This window comes from Hordeum vulgare, chromosome 1H, assembly GCF_904849725.1.
Source record: "Hordeum vulgare subsp. vulgare chromosome 1H, MorexV3_pseudomolecules_assembly, whole genome shotgun sequence".
Lineage (NCBI taxonomy): Eukaryota > Viridiplantae > Streptophyta > Magnoliopsida > Poales > Poaceae > Hordeum > Hordeum vulgare.
In genome coordinates, this window is record NC_058518.1 from 39,990,996 (window position 1) to 40,011,573 (window position 20,578).

The window sequence follows — 20,578 nt, forward strand, 5'->3', positions numbered from 1 at the left end:
GGAACTGTCCCAAGTACTTAGCGGACAAGAAGGCCGGCAACATTAAAGGTATATGTGATATACATGTTATTGATGTGTACCTTACCAGCGCTCGTAGTAGATCCTGGGTATTTGATACCGGTGATGTTGCTCACATTTGCAACTCAAAGCAGGAACTGCGGAATAAGCGGAGACTGGCCAAGGACGAGGTGACGATGCGCGTCGGGAATGGCTCCAAGGTCGATGTGATCGCCGTCGGCACGCTGCCTCTACATCTACCGTCGGGATTAGTTTTAAACCTTAATAATTGTTATTTAGTACCAGCTTTGAGCATGAATATTGTATCAGGGTCTTGCTTAATGTGAGACGGCTACTCATTTAAGTCAGAGAATAATGGTTGTTCTATTTATATGAGTGATATGTTTTATGGTCATGCTCCGCTGGTGAATGGTTTATTCTTGATGAATCTCGATCGTGATGTTACACATATTCATAGTGTGAGTACCAAAAGATGTAAAGTTGATAATGATAGTCCCACATACTTGTGGCACTGCCGCCTTGGTCATATCGGTGTTAAGCGCATGAAGAAGCTCCATACTGATAGACTATTAGAGTCTCTTGACTTTGAATCATTTGACACATGCGAACCGTGCCTCATGGGCAAGATGACTAAGACTCCATTCTCAGGAATAATGGAGAGAGCAACCGACTTATTGGAAATAATACATACTGATGTGTGTGGTCCAATGAACGTTGAAGCTCGCGATGGCTACCGTTATGTTCTCACTCTCACCGATGATTTGAGTAGGTATGGGTATATCTACTTGATGAAGCACAAATCTGAGACGTTTCAAAAGTTCAAGGAATTTCAGGGTGAGGTTGAGAATCAACGTGACAGGAAAATTAAGTGTCTACGATCTGATCGTGGGGGAGAATATTTGAGTCGCGAGTTTGGCACACACCTAAGGAAGTGTGGAATCGTTTCACAACTGACGCCGTCTAGCACACCGCAACGCAACGGAGTGTCTGAACGTCGTAATCGCACTTTATTAGATATGGTATGATCTATGATGTCTCTTACCGACTTACCGCTATCATTTTGGGGATACGCATTAGAAACAGCAGCATTCACACCGTATGAACTATGGTTTGGCAAGAAACATAAGCTGTCGTTTCTTAAAGTTTGGGGTTGCGATGCTTATGTGAAGAAACTTCAACCAGAGAAGCTCAAACCCAAAGCGGAGAAATGCGTATTCATAGGATACCCTAAGGAAACTATTGGGTATACCTTCTATCTTAGATCCGAAGGTAAAACCTTTGCTGCCAAGAACGGATCCTTTCTAGAGAAATAGTTTCTCTCGAAAGAAGTAAGTGGGAGGAAAGTAGAAGTTGATGAGGTAATTACACCCCCTCTCAAACCGGAGAGTAGCGCAGCGCGGGAAATTGTTCCTGTGGTGCCTACGCCAACTGAAGAGGAAGTTAATGATGATTGATCATGAAGCTTCGGATCAAGTTGCTACTGAACCGCGAAGGTCCACAAGGGTACGCTCCGCACCAGAGTGGTACGGCAACCCTGTGATGGAAATCATGTTGTTAGACAATGGTGAACCTTCGAACTATGAAGAAGCAATGGCGATCCCGGATTCCAACAAATGGCTTGAAGCTATGAAATCCGAGATAGGATCCATGTATGAGAACAAAGTATGGACTTTGGTGGACTTGCCCAATGACCGGCGAGCCATAGAAAATAAATGGATCTTCAAGAAGAAGACTGGTGCAAACGGTAATGTGACCGTTTATAAAGCTCGACTTGTCGCAAAGGGTTTTCGACAAATTCAAGGAGTTAACTACGAAGAGACTTTCTCTCCCGTAGCGAAGCCGAAGTCAGTCCGAATCATGTTAGCAATTGCTGCTTTTCATGATTATGAAATTTGGCAAATGGACGTCAAAACAGCGTTCCTTCACGGGAATCTTAAGGAAGAGTTGTATATGATGCAACCAGAAGGTTTTGTCGACCCTAAGGGTGCTAACAAAGTGTGCAAGCATCTCGGAGTTGGAACATTCGCTTTAATGAGGTGATTAAAGCGTTTGGGTTCATACAGGTTTATGGAGAAGCCTGTCTATACAAGAAAGTGAGTGGGAGCTCTGTAGCTTTCCTCATACTGTATGTGGATGACATATTATTGATGGGGAATAATATAGAGATGTTGGAGATCATAAAGGCCTATTTGAACAAGAGTTTTTCGATGAAGGACCTTCGAGAAGTTGCATACATATTAGGCATCAAGATCTATAGAGATAGATCAAGACGCCTCATAGGTCTTTCGCAAAGTACATACCTTCACAAGATATTGAAGAAGTTCAATATGGAAAACTCAAAGAAGGGGTTCTTGCCAGTTTTGTAAGGTATGAGATTGAGTAGGACTCAGTCACCGACCACGGCAGCAGATAGAGAGAAGATGAGTATTGCCCCCTACGCTTCAGCCGTAGGATCTCTAATGTATGCCATGATGTGTACCAGACCTGATATAAACCTTGTCATAAGTTTGGTAGGGAGGTACCAAAGTGATCCCGGTATGGAACACTGAACAGCGGTCAAGAATATCCTTAAGTACCTGAATAGGACTAAGGAGATGTTTCTCGTTTATGGAGGTGACGAAGAGCTCGTCGTAAAGGATTAAGTTGATGCTAGCTTTGACACAGTTCCAGATGACTCTAAGTCACAGACCGGATACGTGTATGTTTTGAATGGTGGGGCAGTGAGCTGGTGCAGCAGCAAGCAAGAAGTCATGGCAGCATCTACATGTGAAGCAGAGTACATAGCTGCTTTAGAAGCGGCTCGTGAAGGAATTTGGATGAAGGAGCTCATCACCGACCTTGGAGTGGTTCCAAGCGTGTCGGGTCCAATGACACTCTTCTGTGATAACACTGGGGCCATTGCCATAGCCAAGGAGCCCGGGTTTCACCGGAAGACCAAGCACATCAAACGCCACTACAGCTCCATCCAGGACCATGTCCAGAGTGGAGTAATAGATATTTGTAAAGTACACGCAGATCTGAATGTTGCAGACCCGTTGACTAAACCTCTTCCTCGAGCAAAACATGATCAACACCATAATGCTATGGGTGTTTGATACATCACAATGTAACTAGATTATTGACTCTAGTGCAAGTGTGAGACTGTTGGAAATATGCCCTAGAGGCAATAATAAAATGGTTATTATCATATTTCCTTGTTCATGATAATCGTCTATTGTTCATGCTATAATTGTATTAACAGGAAACAATAATACATGTGTGAATAAATAGATCACAATGTGTCCCTAGCAAGCCTCTAGTTGGCTAGCTCGTTGATCAATAGATGATCATGGTTTCCTGATCATGGGCATTAGATGTCATTCCTAACGGGATCACAACATTGGGAGAATGATGTGATGGACAAGACCCAATCCTAAGCATAGCACTAGATCGTATTGTTTGTATGCTAAAACTTTTCTAATGTCAAGTGTATTTTCCTTCGACCGTGAGATTGTGCAACTCCCGGATACCGTAGGAGTGCTTTGGGTGTATCAAACGTCACAACGTAACTGGGTGACTATAAAGGTGCACTACGGGTACCTCCGAAAGTGTTTGTTGGGTTGGTACGAATCGAGATCGGGATTTGTCACTCTGTGTGACGGAGAGGTATCTCTGGGCCCACTCGATAGAACATCATCATGAGCTCAATGTGACTAAGGAGTTAGTCACAGGATGATATGCTACGGAACGAGTAAAGAGACTTACCGGTAAAGAGATTGAACAAGGTATAGGTATACCGACGATCGAATCTCGGGCAAGTTCTATACCGACAAACAAAGGGAATTGTATACGGGATTAATTGAATCCTTAACATCGTGGTTCATCCGATGAGATCATCGTGGAACATGTGGGAGCCACCATGGGTATCCAGATCCCGCTGATGGTTACTGGCCGGAGAGTGTCTCGGTCATGTCTCCATGATTCCCGAACCCGTAGGGTCTACACACTTAAGGTTCGATGATGCTAGGGTTATAGGGAAATGTTATACGAGGTTACCGAAGGATTTTCGGAGTCCCGGATGAGATCCCAGACATCACGAGGAGCTCCATAATGGTCCGGAGGTAAAGATTGATATATAGGATGGATGGGTTTGGACGCCGGAAATGTTTCGGGCACCACCGGCAAAGTGCCAGGACCACCAGAAGGGTTCCGGAGGCCCACCGGGAGGGGCCACAAGCCCCGAAGGGCTACGTGGGCCAAGTGCGGGAGGGAACCAGCCCCTAGGTGGGCTGGTGTGCCCCCCACACCCAGCCCATGCACAACCAAGAGGGAGGGAGGGGAAACCCTTGGCGCTGGTGGGCCTAAGGCCCACCTAGGGGTGCGCCACCCCCTCTCCCTGCCCTGGCCGCCGCACCACCTAGGGTGGGAACCCTAGGGGTGGCACACACCCTCCCCTCCTCCTATATATAGAGAGGGTTTTGGGGCTGTTTTACACACAGTTTTCCATCTCCCTCGGCGCAGCCCTGCTTCCCTCCTTCCTCCTCTCCCATGGTGCTTGGCGAAGCCCTGCCGGGAGACCTCATCTCTCCATCGACACCACGCCGTCGTGCTGCCGGAGATCTTCCCCAACCTCTCCCTCCTCCTTGCTGGATCAAGGTGCGGGAGACGTCACCGGGCTGCACGTGTGTTGAACGCGGAGGTGCCGTGGTTCGGCACTAGATCGGAATCACACCGCGATATGAATCATCGCGTGTACGATTCCATCAACCGCGTTCTAGCAACGCTTGTGCTTAGTGATCTTCAAAGGTATGAAGATGCACTCACCCCTCTCTCGTTGCTGGTCTCTCCATAGGAAGATCTGAATATGGCGTAGGAAAATTTTGAATTTATGCTACGTTACCTCACAGTTGTGGTTGCAAAGATCTAGAATTTCTTGGCTCAAGGAGGGGGATCGAAGCACAAAGTTCTTTCATAATAAGGCGGTGTGGAGAGCTAGGAAAAACAAGATTCGTCAACTCACGGACAACATTGGTGTGGTACATTCGGACTTTGCTGCTATGAGGAAGGTTGCAAATGAGTACTTCAAAGGGATTTTTACTGCTGATTCAACTCTTGATGCCTCATCGGTAGTTGATCTCTTGGAGGTAGTGGTCTCGGAGGATGACAATGTTAAGTTGTGTGCTCCTTTCAGCGACAAGGACAGTGTCGATGCCCTATTTCAAATAGGGCCTCTGAAAGCTCGAGGGTCGGATGGGTTCCCTACAAGGTTCTTCCAACGCAATTGGTCTATAGTCAAATTTGATGTTACAACAGCGTCAAGAACTTCTTCAGCACTGGGATTATGCCGGATGAGGTAAACTCAACCTCTATTGTTCTTATTCCAGAAATTCCTGACCCTGTTAAGATCTCTGATTACAGGCCTCTAAGTTTGTGTAATGTCTAAGTTTGTGTAATGTCATATACAAAATAATCTCAAAGTGTCTGGTTCATCAACTTCGGCCTCTCTTGGATGGTCTTATCTCTCGGGAACAAAGTGTGTTTATTCCTCGAAGGATGATCACAGATAATGCGCTTGTTTCCTTCGAGTGCATCCACTATATTAAACAGGGAAAAGACCCCACAAAGAGTTTTTATGCTTACAAACTTCATCTGTCAAAGGCATATGATAGAGTGGATTGGGTTTTCTTGAGGCAGGTGATGCAAAAGATGGGTTTCGCTCAACGGTGGATTGACTGGATTATGACGTGCGTCACATCGGTGAGGTATGTTGTTAAGTTAAATGGGACCCTCTTGGATTCATTTGCATCGACGTGTGGCCTTCGGCAAGGCGATCCTCTCTCACCATTCTTGTGTTGGGTAACGTTGCATGGGAAACAAAAGAATTCCTACGCACACGAAGACCTATCATGGTGATGTCCATCTATGAGAGGAGATTTGGATCTACGTACCCTTGTAGATCGCACAGCAGGAAGCGTTAAGAAACGCGGTTGATGTAGTGGAACGTCCTCACGTCCCTCAATCCGCCCCGCGAACCGTCCCACGAACCGTCCCGTGATCCGTCCCACGAACCGTCCCGCGATCATTCCGGAGCTCCTCGTGATATCAATCTTTACCTCCGGACCATTCCGGAGCTCCTCGTGACATCCTGGATCTCATCTGGGACTCCGAACAACTTTCGGTTACCAACACCTATAACTCAACTATACCGAAACGTCATCGAACCTTAAGTGTGCAGACCCTGCGGGTTCGAGAACTATGTAGACATGACCCGAGACACTCCTCGGTCAATATCCAATAGAGGGACCTGGATGCCAATATTGGATCCTACATATTCTCCGAAGATCTTATCGGTTGAACCTCAGTGTCAAGGATTCAGGCAATCCCGTATGTCATTCCCTTTGTCCTTCGGTATGTTACTTGCCCGAGATTCGATCGTCGGTATCCGCATACCTATTTCAATCTCGTTACTGGCAAGTCTCTTTTCTCGTTCCATAATACAAGATCATGTGACTTATACTTAGTCACATTGCTTGCAAGGCTTGTGTGTGATGTTGTATTACCGAGTGGGCCCTGAGATACCTCTTCGTCACACGGAGTGACAAATCCCAGTCTTGATCCATGCTAACTCAACGAACACCTTTGGAGATACCTGTAGAGCACCTTTATAGGCACCAAGTAACGTTGTGACGTTTGATACACACAAGGTATTCCTCCGGTATCAGTGAGTTACATGATCTCATGGTCATAGGAATGAATACTTGACACGCAGAAAACAATAGCAATAACATGACATGATCACATGCTACGTTCATAGTTTGGGTCTTGTCCATCACATGATTCTCCTAATGATGTGATCCCGTTATCAAGTGACAACACTTGTCTATGGTCAGGAAACCTTGACCATCTTTGATCAACGAGCTAGTCAACTAGAGGCTTACTAGGGACAGTGTTTTGTCTATGTATCCACACATGTATTTGTGTTTCCAATCAATACAATTATAGCATGGATAATAAACGATTATTATGAACAAGGAAATATAATAATAACTAATTTATTATTGCCTCTAGGGCATATTTCCAACATCTTGTTCATGTTTGTGGCGGACGGTTTGTCAGCAATTCTCCGGAGTAAAGTTGAGAGGGATGATATCTCCCGGGTCAAAGTTTGTAGGCTTGTTCCCGACATTTCCCATTTGCTATTTGCATATGGCACTTTGTTGTTCTTTGAGGCGTCCAGAAGCCAAGATGAGTGTGTTAAAGAGGCGCTTTAGATGTATGGTAAAGCTATAGGGCAATGTATCAATCCTGATAAATGCTCTCTTCTCTTTGGTACTGCATGCCCGTTGGTGCAGCAGAAACACGTGAGAGCTATGTTGGGAGTGTCTAGTTTGGTGTTTGAATAAAAATATCTAGGCCTGCCTACTCCTGAAGGCCGGATGTCGAAAGGACGCTTCCAAAATCTCCAGACAAGGCTCGCCAAACGATTGATGCAATGGGGTGATGGTTTTCTTCCCCAACCTGGTCGGGAGGTTTTCATCAAGGTTGTAGATCAAGCTCTACCAACCTACATCATGGGGGTTTTCAAATTTCCATTCTCTGTCTGTGATGATCTAACTCAAACGGTGAGTAACTTTTACTGGGGCTCAAAGAATGGAAAGAGGAAGGTCCACTGGAGAGAGGATGGCACCACTTGTTACAGCCTAAAGATAAAGGAGGTGCATGGTTTAGATACTTTCGGTTATTCAATCAGGTGTTGCTGGCTCGTCGAGAATGGTGGCTCATCACTAAACCAGAAAGTTTATGTGCACAGATCCTAAAATCTAGACATTATCCCCATGGCAATCTAGTGGATACTGTTTTCTCAGGCAATGCATCTTCGTCTTCGCAGGCTATTAATCACGGTCTTGATCTTCTGAAAAAAGGTATCATCTAGCGTATTGGGAACAGTCAGAGCATTTGTGTGTGGCGAGACAATTGGATCCCTCGACCTCGTTCTTTTAAGTCAATATCTTCACAAGTTCGTTGTCGCATTCGTTTTGTTTCAGATTTGCTTAACAGCAATGGCTCTTCAAACCTTCAGCTGCTACACAGGTATTTCCTGCTAGCAGGCGTGTCTGAGATCTTGAAGATCAGAGCTTCGCCAAGGCTTGATGAGGATGTTGTTGCTTGGGCACCTGCAAAGCTGGGGGTGTTCATGGTGAAATCTTCCTATATGCTAGTATTCGAGGAGTCCAACAGAGAGTCTGTGGTCTCTTCGAGTACGCGGCCTGATGGAAGCAGAAGTTGATGGAAGTATATTTGGAGCTGCAATGTGCCACCAACAGTGAAAAACTTTGCTTGGAGATTGTCGGTCGATTCACTACCGACCTGGAGGAACAAACACAAGATTCGGTTAGAAGTGACAAACCGTTGTCCAGTTTGTGGTATGGAGGAGGAGGATAACTTCCATCCTTTCGTCAATGTCTGAAGTGTGGTAACTACAAGCATTGGAAATGATGGAAGGAATTGGGAAGGAGTGGTTGCTTCATGTTCTCGCCCCACTATCCGAATTTCACAATGGTTTGGTATTGCTAATCTTTTGGAGAAGCTGGTATGTACGCAATCAGCTGGTGCACTCTAAACCTGCTCCACCGTTGATGGTCTCGATGAAGTTCTTGCAGGATTATGGTGCGTCTTTATCAAGCATCAGTGATGGCTCATCTCAGGACCTGATCAAAGGGAAACGGAGCTCATGTTTCAACAAAGCTCCAACTAAACGAGATGGAGAGATTGTCCCTGCAGTCCCTTGGAAACCACCCCCGATAGGTTGGGTTAAACTAAATACAAATGGCTCTTACTCGGAAGATGGTGGTGCAGGTGCAGGTATGATCCTAAGGGACTACTTGGAGGCCATTGTGTTCTCCTCTTGCAGAACCCTTTACTCTTGCAGAGATGCACTCGAGGATGAATTGTGTGCTTGTATGGAAGGAATTTCCTTTGCTATTCAACGATCCAACCTCCCAATTCTGATTGAGATGGACTCGAGCACAGCTATGGCGATGATTTCAAGCGTTGAACCGGATCATTCGGTGTATGCTTCACTGGTTGGTGAAATCAAGCATCTTATGGGCCTTAGAAAAACTTGTATTACTCTTATTCCTAGATCTCAAAATAAGGCTTCTCATCAGCTAGCTAGTTTTGGTAGGATAGAAGGCCGAACTATGACTTGGGTTAGTTCTGCTCCTGAGGATGTTTTGAAGTTGATCCTGAATGATTGTAAGGACCTTCAAGTTGAGTAATACAAGTATTAATCCCACACAAAAAAATCACTTAGGCTCAAAATGAGCCTAATATATTGGAAATCCAAAAAAAATAGATAAACCCTATAAACCGAAAAGGAAGGAGTATCTATCGCACTTGTTTTGCTTAATTAATACAGCAGTATAATCATTTGACAAAAATATTAATTGCATGCTGATTTCATGAATTAAGTAAACTATCCAATGCTTAATGACATGATGATTTCACGAATTAATAGCCTGTTACTTGTCATACCCTATCCAAAACTTAATTGGTACTACAATATCTATCACACTTGTTTTGCTTAACTAGTACACTATCCAATGCTTAATTAAATGTTGTTTCGATTTAGAAGGCATGCGCGTGGTTCTTTAATTTTATTAATTAAATATGTATTATATGTCATAAAAATATATCATTAGTTTTTTAAGTGGGTGTACTTTTTAAATATATTTTTTTATTACATATGATACACGTTGCATGCCCTGTAAACTGAGACGAATAAAGTACTATTATATGTGCGCAACTTCCACTCCCGTTCAATACAACGAGCGAGCAATTGCTTCCATACAACTCGTTTAGTAGGCACTCTGCCCTGCTTCGGAAGCTGCACGCAATCTGTTTCAAATTCATACAAGAGCAGAAAAATCATACTCGATTTGATATGCATATTATCTCTACTATTAAAAACATGAAAAGACAGATCTAACTTAAGATCTGAACCTTTTAATCTCTATTATTAAGCACGAAAGGCAGATCCAACTTAAGATCTGAACCCTCTAATCACATAATGAATGGTCTAAATACTTCGTTAACGAGATCTTCGTTAACGCTAATCCTCCCACGCAAAAATTCCCCCGTCGCACCTCGCACGTCCTCTTCGTAACTGCTCAACCCGCCCGCACCTTCGCTCGGCCGCCTCCGCCCGCGTCGGTCGCCGCCAGCTCGCTGCGCCACCGATCCGTCCATCGTTGCCCCGTGCCCACCGTTATGCGCCGCCGCCCGCTACCATCCGCCACTGGCCGTCCATTCCCCCTCACCTCGCCGTCCCAACTGCTGCCGAAGCGGCCCTTGGCATGCACCCACGCACGCGGGCGCACGACAATCAATCAATCGCCACTGCCTCCCCCCTCAAACCCAGAATCCCTGTCGTCGCCGCCAGTGTCGCGCCCGAGCTAGGGTTCCGGCGAGCTCCCCCGGCCGACCCCCCCCCCCCCCCCCCCCCCCCGGTCGAGGGCTCGCTCCCAGGTCGTGCCATCCCACTCCCCTGGGGAACCCGCCTCCGCTCCCCTCTTGGTGAGTTCAGTTCAGTTCAGGACCCCCGACCCCTTCCTCCCTCGCCGCTCCCAGCCCCGGGGATCCCTCTCCTGGCCGCAACCTGGCGCTGCTGCTGCTGCCCGGAGCTCCTTTTGGTCCTTTTCTTAATCCGGAAGCAGTGAAGAACATGCGATCATGAATGCTGTCGTCACACAGATAGATTCCTGCCTTTCCGAGGGTCGATGCTTGGATTGTTTACTTAGTTTGCTGCTTGGTTGGTCGATTGATGGCTTGGAGTGGGGTGCAGCCGTTGGCATGCATGTCCCATCTCTCTAGCGAGAGTTAGCAACCGTGATGGCAAACGCTGGCAAACGGCACGCCGCGCCATGGGTGATGGATCAGACATCCACACCGGATTAGACACTGCGTCGCAGAACTCGGTGAAATTTTATAAGATATTCTTTTTTCTTCTACAATTCATCATGTTTAGCTACTTGCCAGTTCAACATATGTTCATACGTTGTTGGATTAATACTACCGGTTTGCCGTTAGCTACGTGTTGTCCCCTTCAGCGCTCACGAGCAAAGGCATCAAATTCATATCACGGATGGTTGGTACATACTTCTCTTTTGCTGTTATTGGTTGCCACTCATTCCATATCATCCTATAGCCATCGTGCAGTTCTGACACTATCGGGAAGATTTGTAGATGCATTTGATGCTTACCGGATACAACGATGAATCCATTGTGGGCATGTTTGTTGGCACACTGGTCGACCAATTTACAGATGAGAAGGCGGTGGTATTTCACATATAATTATTATGCAGTGAAGTGGGTTGCTGGTTCCTGAATTTATGCCCAAGTATGCGATCCCATATTCCATGGTATTCCATTCTTCTCTATTTTGACCACAAAGTATGTTGAAATAATTAAGCACCGACAAATTAGAGCATATACAGTAAAAAAAATTAGAAAAGGAGGATGACCCCCGGCCTCTGCATCCGGGAGATGCATGCGGTCATTTTATTGATTATTTTCGAGGACCTTACAAAGTATTACAACAATATGTCTGAATCCGCCATCTTCGCAACATCTGTCGCTACTCCTATCCATATCATGAAGGGGTGATAGCTGGGCCACATACCCAGACCACTAACCTAAGCCTAACATCAAAAGTCGGAAGCCCCAGCAGATCCGGTCAAGCCATCTGCCACATACCGGGTCTAGGGCACAAAACCGATCTGACGCACTCGTGTGCCGTCGCCGCCATCTTCCACCGGTCCGTCTTCTGAGCAAAAATTGAGGCTTCTACCTTGTGTAGCCACTCTGCCATTGACGTCACCATGACGCTAGATAGCTACCTCCTCCTGCGCGAGTCCATCTCCACGCATCGGACGCCGAGTCCCCACAGCGCCATGCCGCCGATATCCGCCGCCATCAATGTGTGAGATGAAGCACCGCTCCACCATTCCTCCAGCCAGCACTTGCTCCAAAACGATGCCCCCAGGAGGGAGGGCGATAAAACGCCATCATTGTCCGATCCAGGAAGACCCAGATCTAGGGTTTCCCCCGGAGCATCCAGAGCCTGATGACGCAAACAGCAATGTCGTTGCTCCACCAGACGAGCGCCGTCGACGTCACAGCCTCCAAGATGAAGCAGGCCAAAATGCGCCGACATCGAACTGCCGCCACCTCCACCATCGCTTGAGCAGCCCCCGAGCAACGCCTTCAGGAAGGAACACGCCACCGCGATGTCGTCATCGCTTGGACCAAGGGGATCTGAGGTTTTCACCTGAGCTCCTGGGAGGGGTGGAAGGAAAGGGATCCTCTCCAAAGCCTCCAACAAGGGGAACAACACCCAAAGGCGCTGCCTTCGGAGTGGCCACCGCACCGGCCAAGGGACTCCCCCGGAACCCTTCCAACCACCGGATTTGCAAGGCCAGCACCCAAGAACAGCGATAAGCCATATGGGGCCGGATCCGCTGCAGATCGGAGTAGATCGGGTCGACGAGAAGCAACACCATGGCCACCAGCATCCAGCGAGGACCGCAGCCGCAGCCGCCGCCACCCCCGCGCCATCCGGGTCAAAGAGGGATCCGCCGACCGCGCACAGGGGCCATCGCTTGCACCCGCCGGAGCACTGCCGCTAGCCCAGCGCCCGCCACCGCCTGCCGCGGGCCGCCGCCGTGCGCCCCACTCACCGCCACCGCTCGCCGAGGCCTGCTCCCTCGCGCCCGATCGCGATCGCCACAGGCCACCGCCGTCAACCACCTAGATCCGCCGCCCACGGAGGAAGGGGAGCCGGGAGAGGGAGTCCCCCGCCGTCGCCGTCTGCCACACGTGTTTCCCGGCGGCGTCACCCGGCGGCGGCGAGGAGGGGAAGATGAGAGGGCGGCGGCGGCGCCTAGGGAATGGGATGCGCTGAGGTGCACTATATCTTGAATGTTTTATGTACACTATATCTTGAATGTTTGAGCCTCTGAGGTGCGCTGGCACACCTGCACTGCCGGGAAGCTTCACTGTTGGGCACGTACCCATGCTGCATAGGAGCGGCTCCGTGTGCTCGATGCCATGGGCTCTACGGCGAGCTTGCACGGAGTGTCCGCCTCACCTGTAATTTGTTGTTTTCAGTTATAAAATAGTAAAGTACATGGTGTTATTGACACTATAATTGATGAATTATTTATTGCTATGGGAAGTTCTTATTTTATTTTTTCTTTGTTTTTTGCTAGATTTAACAGTGACCGTCATTTAATTCCGATCCAGGTTGAATCATTCAAAGAGAGCAAATAAAATTACACAGGAAAGCAAGTACAAGGAACCAGGGTAGTGTTGTTTTTAGTTATAAATTGTGAAGTACATGGTGTGATTGACACTACCATTGATGGATTAGTTATTGCTAGAAATCACCAGCCTGCTAGCTTCTCATATGGATTCATCTTCCCCGCGAAAGTACATGGTTGATTGATGAACTTGATCTTGGTGGTTGTTTCAGATCTTGAACTTGATCTTTAACGTAATTGATGATTTGTTCTTGTAGCTTGATTTTCTGTAGCGTACTGTGTCAAGGAAGAAGATGCAAAGCAGGACTCGTCGTGAATAAAACTATGTGAGCCTGATGTAACGCCTCTTTCATTTTATTTTTATCTGCAGTAACCTGAATCAACAAATGTAAACTTAGCACCAACTATAATTCTCAAGAAGATTAATGAGAATATTGATCCCAAGAAATAAACCTACTAGGTCAGTACACTATTTTTAACTGAATTTTGCAGCAGTGGAGGAGAGATAACTATTTTGTATACCATCACATGTGGCAGAAGTAATTAAGTGGACACTCACACTTCTTTAATCTAGCAAGTTTTATACTCCTGAATAACTATGATATATCATGAAGACTTGGAACAAAACTCTGTAGCATCGCACATATCTACTTTGTTGTTCAAGGTAAACAATGGACTTATTTAGTAGTTGTTTTCAGGGATAAGATTGAATTCATCTTAGTTGGGTGACGAATATGTTCTCCAATAGTTTGGAGAATATTTGTGTTTCTATGAATCTCTAACTGTACATGAGTGTCGCATTTATTTCATTAGTTCCTTGTATATATTCAATCATGTTAACTGGAGTTGTTTCTTTTTTCCCAAGTGAACTGAATTGGGATAAGGAGATGTACTACCCTAAGTCTTGTGATGTTTAGTTAATGTTTTTTTTGGGTCAAAGGAACTCTTGTGTATTGAAATTTTGTTTTATGGATTATGTTTATATATTTTGTATTCATACCATGATTGTATATTCAGAACCTACATTCGTTTGTTGAATCTTTTGACCAAGGCATAGATAATGCTTGTTTGCCACACTAATGCGAGTTTCATATTACACCGAGTAGGATGCACAATTTTCATTAATTTCATCGTGCTCTTTCCAAAGGAGTCTGAACATATGTAGCTGGTTGCTAACTTTCACAATAACCTTTTGTAAGCCGTGTGAACGACGCGCTATTAGCTGGTGATGTAGATTCAAACAAAGTCCGCAATGATTTTGCTGAGTTTGGATAAAATTGTACATATGATTCATTTATTCACAACATGGTTTACACATGCATGATTAGTGACAATATTTGTTCATGTCTTGCAGTCCCAGGTGTGAAGAAACACTTTTGGAACATACATGTTTATTATTTAATAATGTACATATAATTATTTGCAATGCGCCGATGCGGGTGTCGCGGCCTCCCGTTTGCCGCACTGCCACTGCCTCCAACGACATGCATGGGAGCCACCACAGTCCAGCGAGGACGCGGGCGCCACCGGCCTGCCGCTGTTGCATATCCTTCAAGAACTGCAACATAGGTTTTCATTTCCATTGCCTTAACTGGCTTCGTCAGCAAATATGGGTGCAAGACTGAAACACAAGTTTTCTATTATGTATATAGTAGTTAACTTTGTAGGTCATCATTATAGTTTATAATTTTAAAAGCCTTGCATTGCTGCATTTACAGTAGTTTCATTTCATAATCTTGCGTTAAATCTAGAATATGATGTAGATTTTACAACAAAATTAATTTGTTTCCTTGCCACCAAGTACGTATCCTCCCCTTCATTAGTACTAAAAATCTGCAATCTTACTATCAGACTAGGATACCTTGTTATTTGAGTAACTGAATTCATAGGCAAATGCAAGTCTGGTAAATTTCTAGCGTGGACGTCAATCATCACTTCTCCTTCAATTTTGACAACGGGGCTGGCCACTTCAATATGATAACCAAAATTTAGGTTTGTTTTTTTTTGCTTTCTCAGTTCAAGAGAGTGGTCCAAAGAACTGATTTTCGCCTTCAGAGGATATGATCTGGCTCTTTCTGTTGATTCATGGGGCCTCTATGTGTCTAACAAAATTTTCACGGAAGCTGCAGCTGATGACAATCGGATCCATTGTTGGCGAGATTGATGACTTTATCAAGGACACGATGTGACTTCATAGAGTTAATTACATGACTATGGTGCTCCAGTGACATCTTTGAGTTCAATCTTTAGCTTCATAGAGATCTACGAACTCATCTCCAAGTTATATTTGAGGAGAGGTATATTATTTTGTCGAGTCCATCATGCAAGCTTTTTCAACTTGTCATTTTTTTCTTTGAATAGTGTTGATTGGTTGAAGGATTGTTGTTCGGCACTCGTGCAACTGTACATTTGGCATGGGGTTTCTCCCGTTGCATGATGTGGTGATTATTTATTGTAAGATCAGACAGTATTTGGGAGGAGATGGGGTTTGCTTAATTGGAACCAGAGTAAGAATGAGAAGGAGCTTAAGTAGGGACATGGCAGGGCGACCTGGAAGCATGGAATTTTACCTGTGATATGTGATAGGAGATGGTCACCGTAAAACAGGGCGCTAAACACCTACCAAACTAAAGCAATTTCTAAAAAGGTTCCTATTCTTTTTTTACTTTGTAGGTCTAATTTAATTTGTCTATGTTGATAATCTCTGGCTTGTTTGCATCTGAAATATATTGAATGATGAGAGGTTATGCATAGTACACTATGTATATATACTATGGTTACCATTACAACTCTGGACACCTATGGTTATCATGTATACTATATTATTCGGCCAACATTTGCATTTTGAGATCACTGCTTTCCTAGCACGTCTTGTCAAATCTCAGTTGCTAATTTCAATATGCATACTGCTATAGTCGCAGCTATGGACTAGCTTCATGCATTGGTTTTAAAATTGTATAGTTTATGTTTTCATGATAATTTTCTCAGCTTAATTGCAACTCCAAAGACTCGTGGGAATGTACTAAAGTTTGGCATCAAACACATCACTATTACAAAATGTTTAGGAGTTCAGTTCATAGGCCTACAAGTTTAGCTTCAGTAGTTGTATGGAATCTTTGTGAAGATGAGAGAGTGGTTCTCAGAAAATTGAAATGCTTCTAATGAAATATGTCGACAACCCTATAAGAATGGAATTTGTCAACAAGGCTACGGAGATTGGATTGAGCTGATAGTGGAACCAAGTAAGAAGGTAACGAACTTCTACGATATTGTTATGCTAAATAAACAAAGACGACATTGTGTTTTTATATTATTTTCCCAAGTTTTACACCATCCATAAATCGAAGACTTATAACCGGTTTAAATAATGAGAAGGGTCAAATACCTAATAAACCAGGCGGGCGATCTATCTAGCATTACTTCCCAACATGACAAACTGATTAATAGATTGACTTCATTTCTTTTACCCTGAAGCGGCAAGGTTTGTCCCTACTTTAAATTTTTATTGCGTCAAAATAACAAAAGAATTACTAATTGTAGGGAAGGAGAAAAAAAAAGTAAAGAAGACAAACAAGGGAATGACAATAAAAATAGAATCTACATAGGGTGATTTATTTAATGTTAGTTGTAAAATAACTCCTTAGTGTTATGACATCATCAATGTACAAAGTGTGCGACTTGCCCTCCTATCTATCCTACACATGTAAGATGATGTCAGCATTCTTGTAGGCTACCATGCTCTCATCCCCTAGCATCAAGTTTTTAGGGGTGTTTGTCCATCAAGTGGATGAATTGGATTTTTTTTAGTTGTTGTGTGATGTCCATTCTGTAGTTGGAGCTGATTTGGCTCTAAAAAATAAAGATTTGCCTGCTTATAACATGTTTATTAAAATTTACAGATTACACCTAACTTATTTGAGAAAGTCAAGCTCTACATCATCCAACACTCTGCCGTCATGCTAATCTGCTATTATGACTAACCATCTATGCTTTTCTATTCTCTGGCCCTACCATGGGTGCCATGTTTTTATGTGTCTCGATCTCATTCTAGCAAGGCTTCACATATTCTTTGATGTGAACATACTATGTTCGGTTATTCATGAGGTTTCATATACATGTTGTTAATATTGTTGATGTAAGGTTTGTGGGTTATGCTGCTTCTAGGTCATGCAATTTGATGAATGAGAAAATTCATTCCGATGGTTACACGTGCGTTGCACTGTTACTAGTTAGAGTATAAACGTGTGTTGCCTATGCAGTACACTACAAAAGTACGACATGTGTTGACAACTTCAGATGATTTTTTGTTTTATTTTTGCACGCCTAATGGGTTGAATAAAGAACATGGCTCTTACGAAGTGAACAATGCATCTCCACATGTGTGCTCTCTTGTTGAAGAAATTGCACGAAGAGCAACAAAAAAAATAAACTGCTTTACTTAAGGAAGATGATCTCAGTCAACCTGCGGGTGTTCCCAGCAATGCAGAAGAAGGAAATCTTAAGGTTCTGTTCCTTAAGCAGGGCATTGCAGATACATGCATTTGTTTTTGCATTCAGAAACCAAATACCACCAATGAAAATTCATATCAAAGTATCTCGATTTCATTTAACTTGACCCATGATTCAAACAAGAACTAGATCAAAGCATGATCAGCAGTACAAATCAGAGCGAAATGATTCAAATTTCAGATCAGCAGCACACTAGGCAAAATTGCAACGTAAAACGTCAATCAACAGCATCTGGGCATTTGCACGATAAAGACAGCATCCATATCAAGGAATTTGAAGATGCCTCAAAGCATAGTGAATTAAGCAAGAAGCACAAGCAGGAAGCATATAGCTGAATTCGACTTAGCAAGCATGCTCCCATCCCTAATCCTCCCATCTTGCAGCCTGCAACCATATTTACACACACACAGATCAACTGCAACTAGCAGCAATCAGATCAGGACACAAAAACCACCACAAAACCACTCCACTGTTACCTGGCTGGTCATACTATTAGCCTAGTTTCTCGTGTCATCAAAAATTCTCTCAGGACATCACCAAAAAGGTCAGGAACATTACCAGAAGTTGAAGACTTAGAAGTTGGCACAGCAGGATCATCTGCATAACGATGGCAAAGGTTACTCATAACTCAGTAATCTCTTCTCCCTGTCAAAACCTCACTGCAACCCTGGCTGGAGTCAGGCGATGAGGTTGCCGAACGGTGCCCGGTGCGGGATGCCCTTGCGCCGGTGTGCGGGCGGCGGCGGCGGCGGCGTGGATGTCTCATCGGCGGCATTGCGCGGTGGGGAGGATTGGGAGCAGGCGTTGCGGTCGTGGCGGCAGCCGGGGAACTTGCAGCCGAGCGAGCAGAAGCGGAAGGCGTCGCTGAGGCCGCGGCGGCAGCCGCAGTGGTTGACGAAGGTCCTGGGGTTGCGGCCGTGCTTGTGCTGCGGGCCGCGCTCCCTGAGGAAGACGACGCGCGCGCCGTTGATGACGTAGGTCTGCACGCCGTCCACGTCCAGGAGCCCCCGGACGTCCGACACGAGGAGCACGCTGCTGTAGGTGGAGCGGCGGACCCGGATGACGCGGTGGCCGCGGTGGTCGTGGTCAGCGCACAGCGAGCAGAGCGCGCCGACGCCGGCGCCGGAGGCCGCGCAGTCGAGGCAGAACACGGTGCGCACGCCGCCCCGGCGCGAGTCTGGGTGCGTCTTGCACGTCGTGTAGAACCGCGCCGACATCATTGGGCGCAGCCATTGAGGCCACCGCTCGCCGCCGTCCGCGGACACCGCCTGCTCCTGCTCCTCCCCCACCTCCCCAGACTCCTCGTCCTCCTCAACCTCCTCCTCCGCAGACTTCTCGTCCTCCCCAACCTCCTCCTCCTCCGGTTCAGGGCCGGCATCGCCCTGCAGACGACAACAGCAAGATTGGTCAGAGACATTGCTCTCCTCTCCTTGAAAACGGAACCCGCCATTATGGCCATGCACGCAACGTGTTCGTCCATGGGAATCAACCAAAGAAGAAGCAACTACGAACTGATCAATCGCCCGGCCAGGACTCCGTTCCACACATTTCGAACCAACGCAACCGAATGCGGCACCACCCACGCAGGAAATAACGCAAGAACGTACTAAACCGAACCCCTAGAAGCGGGTGGGAGAGGACAAGAGGAGGGTTTACAACAAAGCAGAGAGAACCAAAAAAAAAAAGACACATTTTTCCCGAGACGGCGAGATCAACCTTCCGTCCATGGCCAATGCACCGCCCCCAGGACCCACCCAACGGCCTCCGACACCATCAACCCGCCAATGCAGCAGTCACGCGCGGAAAAGGGGAGGAGGGGGGCGACAGATCAAGGAACGGTTTCTTTCTCTCCCGGAGCGTAGCGGAGCACGAGAAATGGGGAATGGCGTGGCGAGAGGGTAGGGTTTTACCATGCTGCTGCTGCGGCGGCGGCGGGCCTTGGGGCGGAGCTCCTTGAAGGGGGAGTCGTGGTCGATCGCCATGGCGGCGTGGCGCGGCGTGGCGTGACACGCGCCGCGCGGCGAGGGCGGAGGAAAAGGTGGGGCGCGGAGGGGGGGAATCCAAGAGCCGGCAGGTTGGTGGGTTGGGTGGAGTGGACAACGGAAAGAGAGGCGCCTCGGCTGGTTGACTTGTCTGTCTCTCGAGGCGGCTCGGGCTGGGCCGGGCTGGGCCGGGCTTGTGATGGTGGGCTCGCACGAGAAGGCAACAACGGGAAGAGTCTCTCGTTCTCATCTCCTCGTGCGTGTGATAGAAGGACTTGCCTAAAGAAAAAGTGACACCCCTAAAAAATGTGATGGTCCACTCCGACAAGTATTTCCAGACAGAGAAAGTACATGATCTTTTTTTTTTTGCACAGATCACACCGTAAAGTTTTCTGTCATGAAATTTTATAGAGATGTAGTATAGATTTGTAGGTTCGTGTGTGTATGTGTTTTTCTTCAAAAAGATAAAAGTGAAGCTTTAAAAATCTGGTTTTTGGTTTTTTGCGAGAAAACCAGGCCCGTGGAGACCGACCCATATGTGGTATTTCTTCTTCCGCCTACTGGTATCAAAACTACACGCCGATCTATGAGGAAATCGACGTCGCCTTCCTCGTACGCTTGCTGATATCAAAATTACACACCGTCATGTGATGAAATCAACGTCGCCTTCCTCTTGCGCTTGTTGATGGCACCCCACGAGGGAAGTTCGATGCACCTCTAGACCTTCGGAACACCAACGGAGCCAGGGAAATGTTGTTGAGACAACGGCCG

General features: G+C 46.1%; 1 protein-coding gene across 1 annotated transcript; it reads right to left on the minus strand.

The window, feature by feature from the left end:
• Positions 1-17,896: 17,896 nt before the first annotated feature.
• LOC123406218 lies at positions 17,897-19,859 on the minus strand. Its single transcript, XM_045099708.1, has 2 exons — positions 19,736-19,859; positions 17,897-19,207 (listed from the first exon to the last, which is right to left on the minus strand). Exons 1-2 carry the CDS (start codon positions 19,805-19,807, stop codon positions 18,503-18,505), a joined length of 777 nt encoding a protein of 258 aa, XP_044955643.1. The 5' UTR covers positions 19,808-19,859; the 3' UTR covers positions 17,897-18,502.
• Positions 19,860-20,578: the final 719 nt, after the last annotated feature.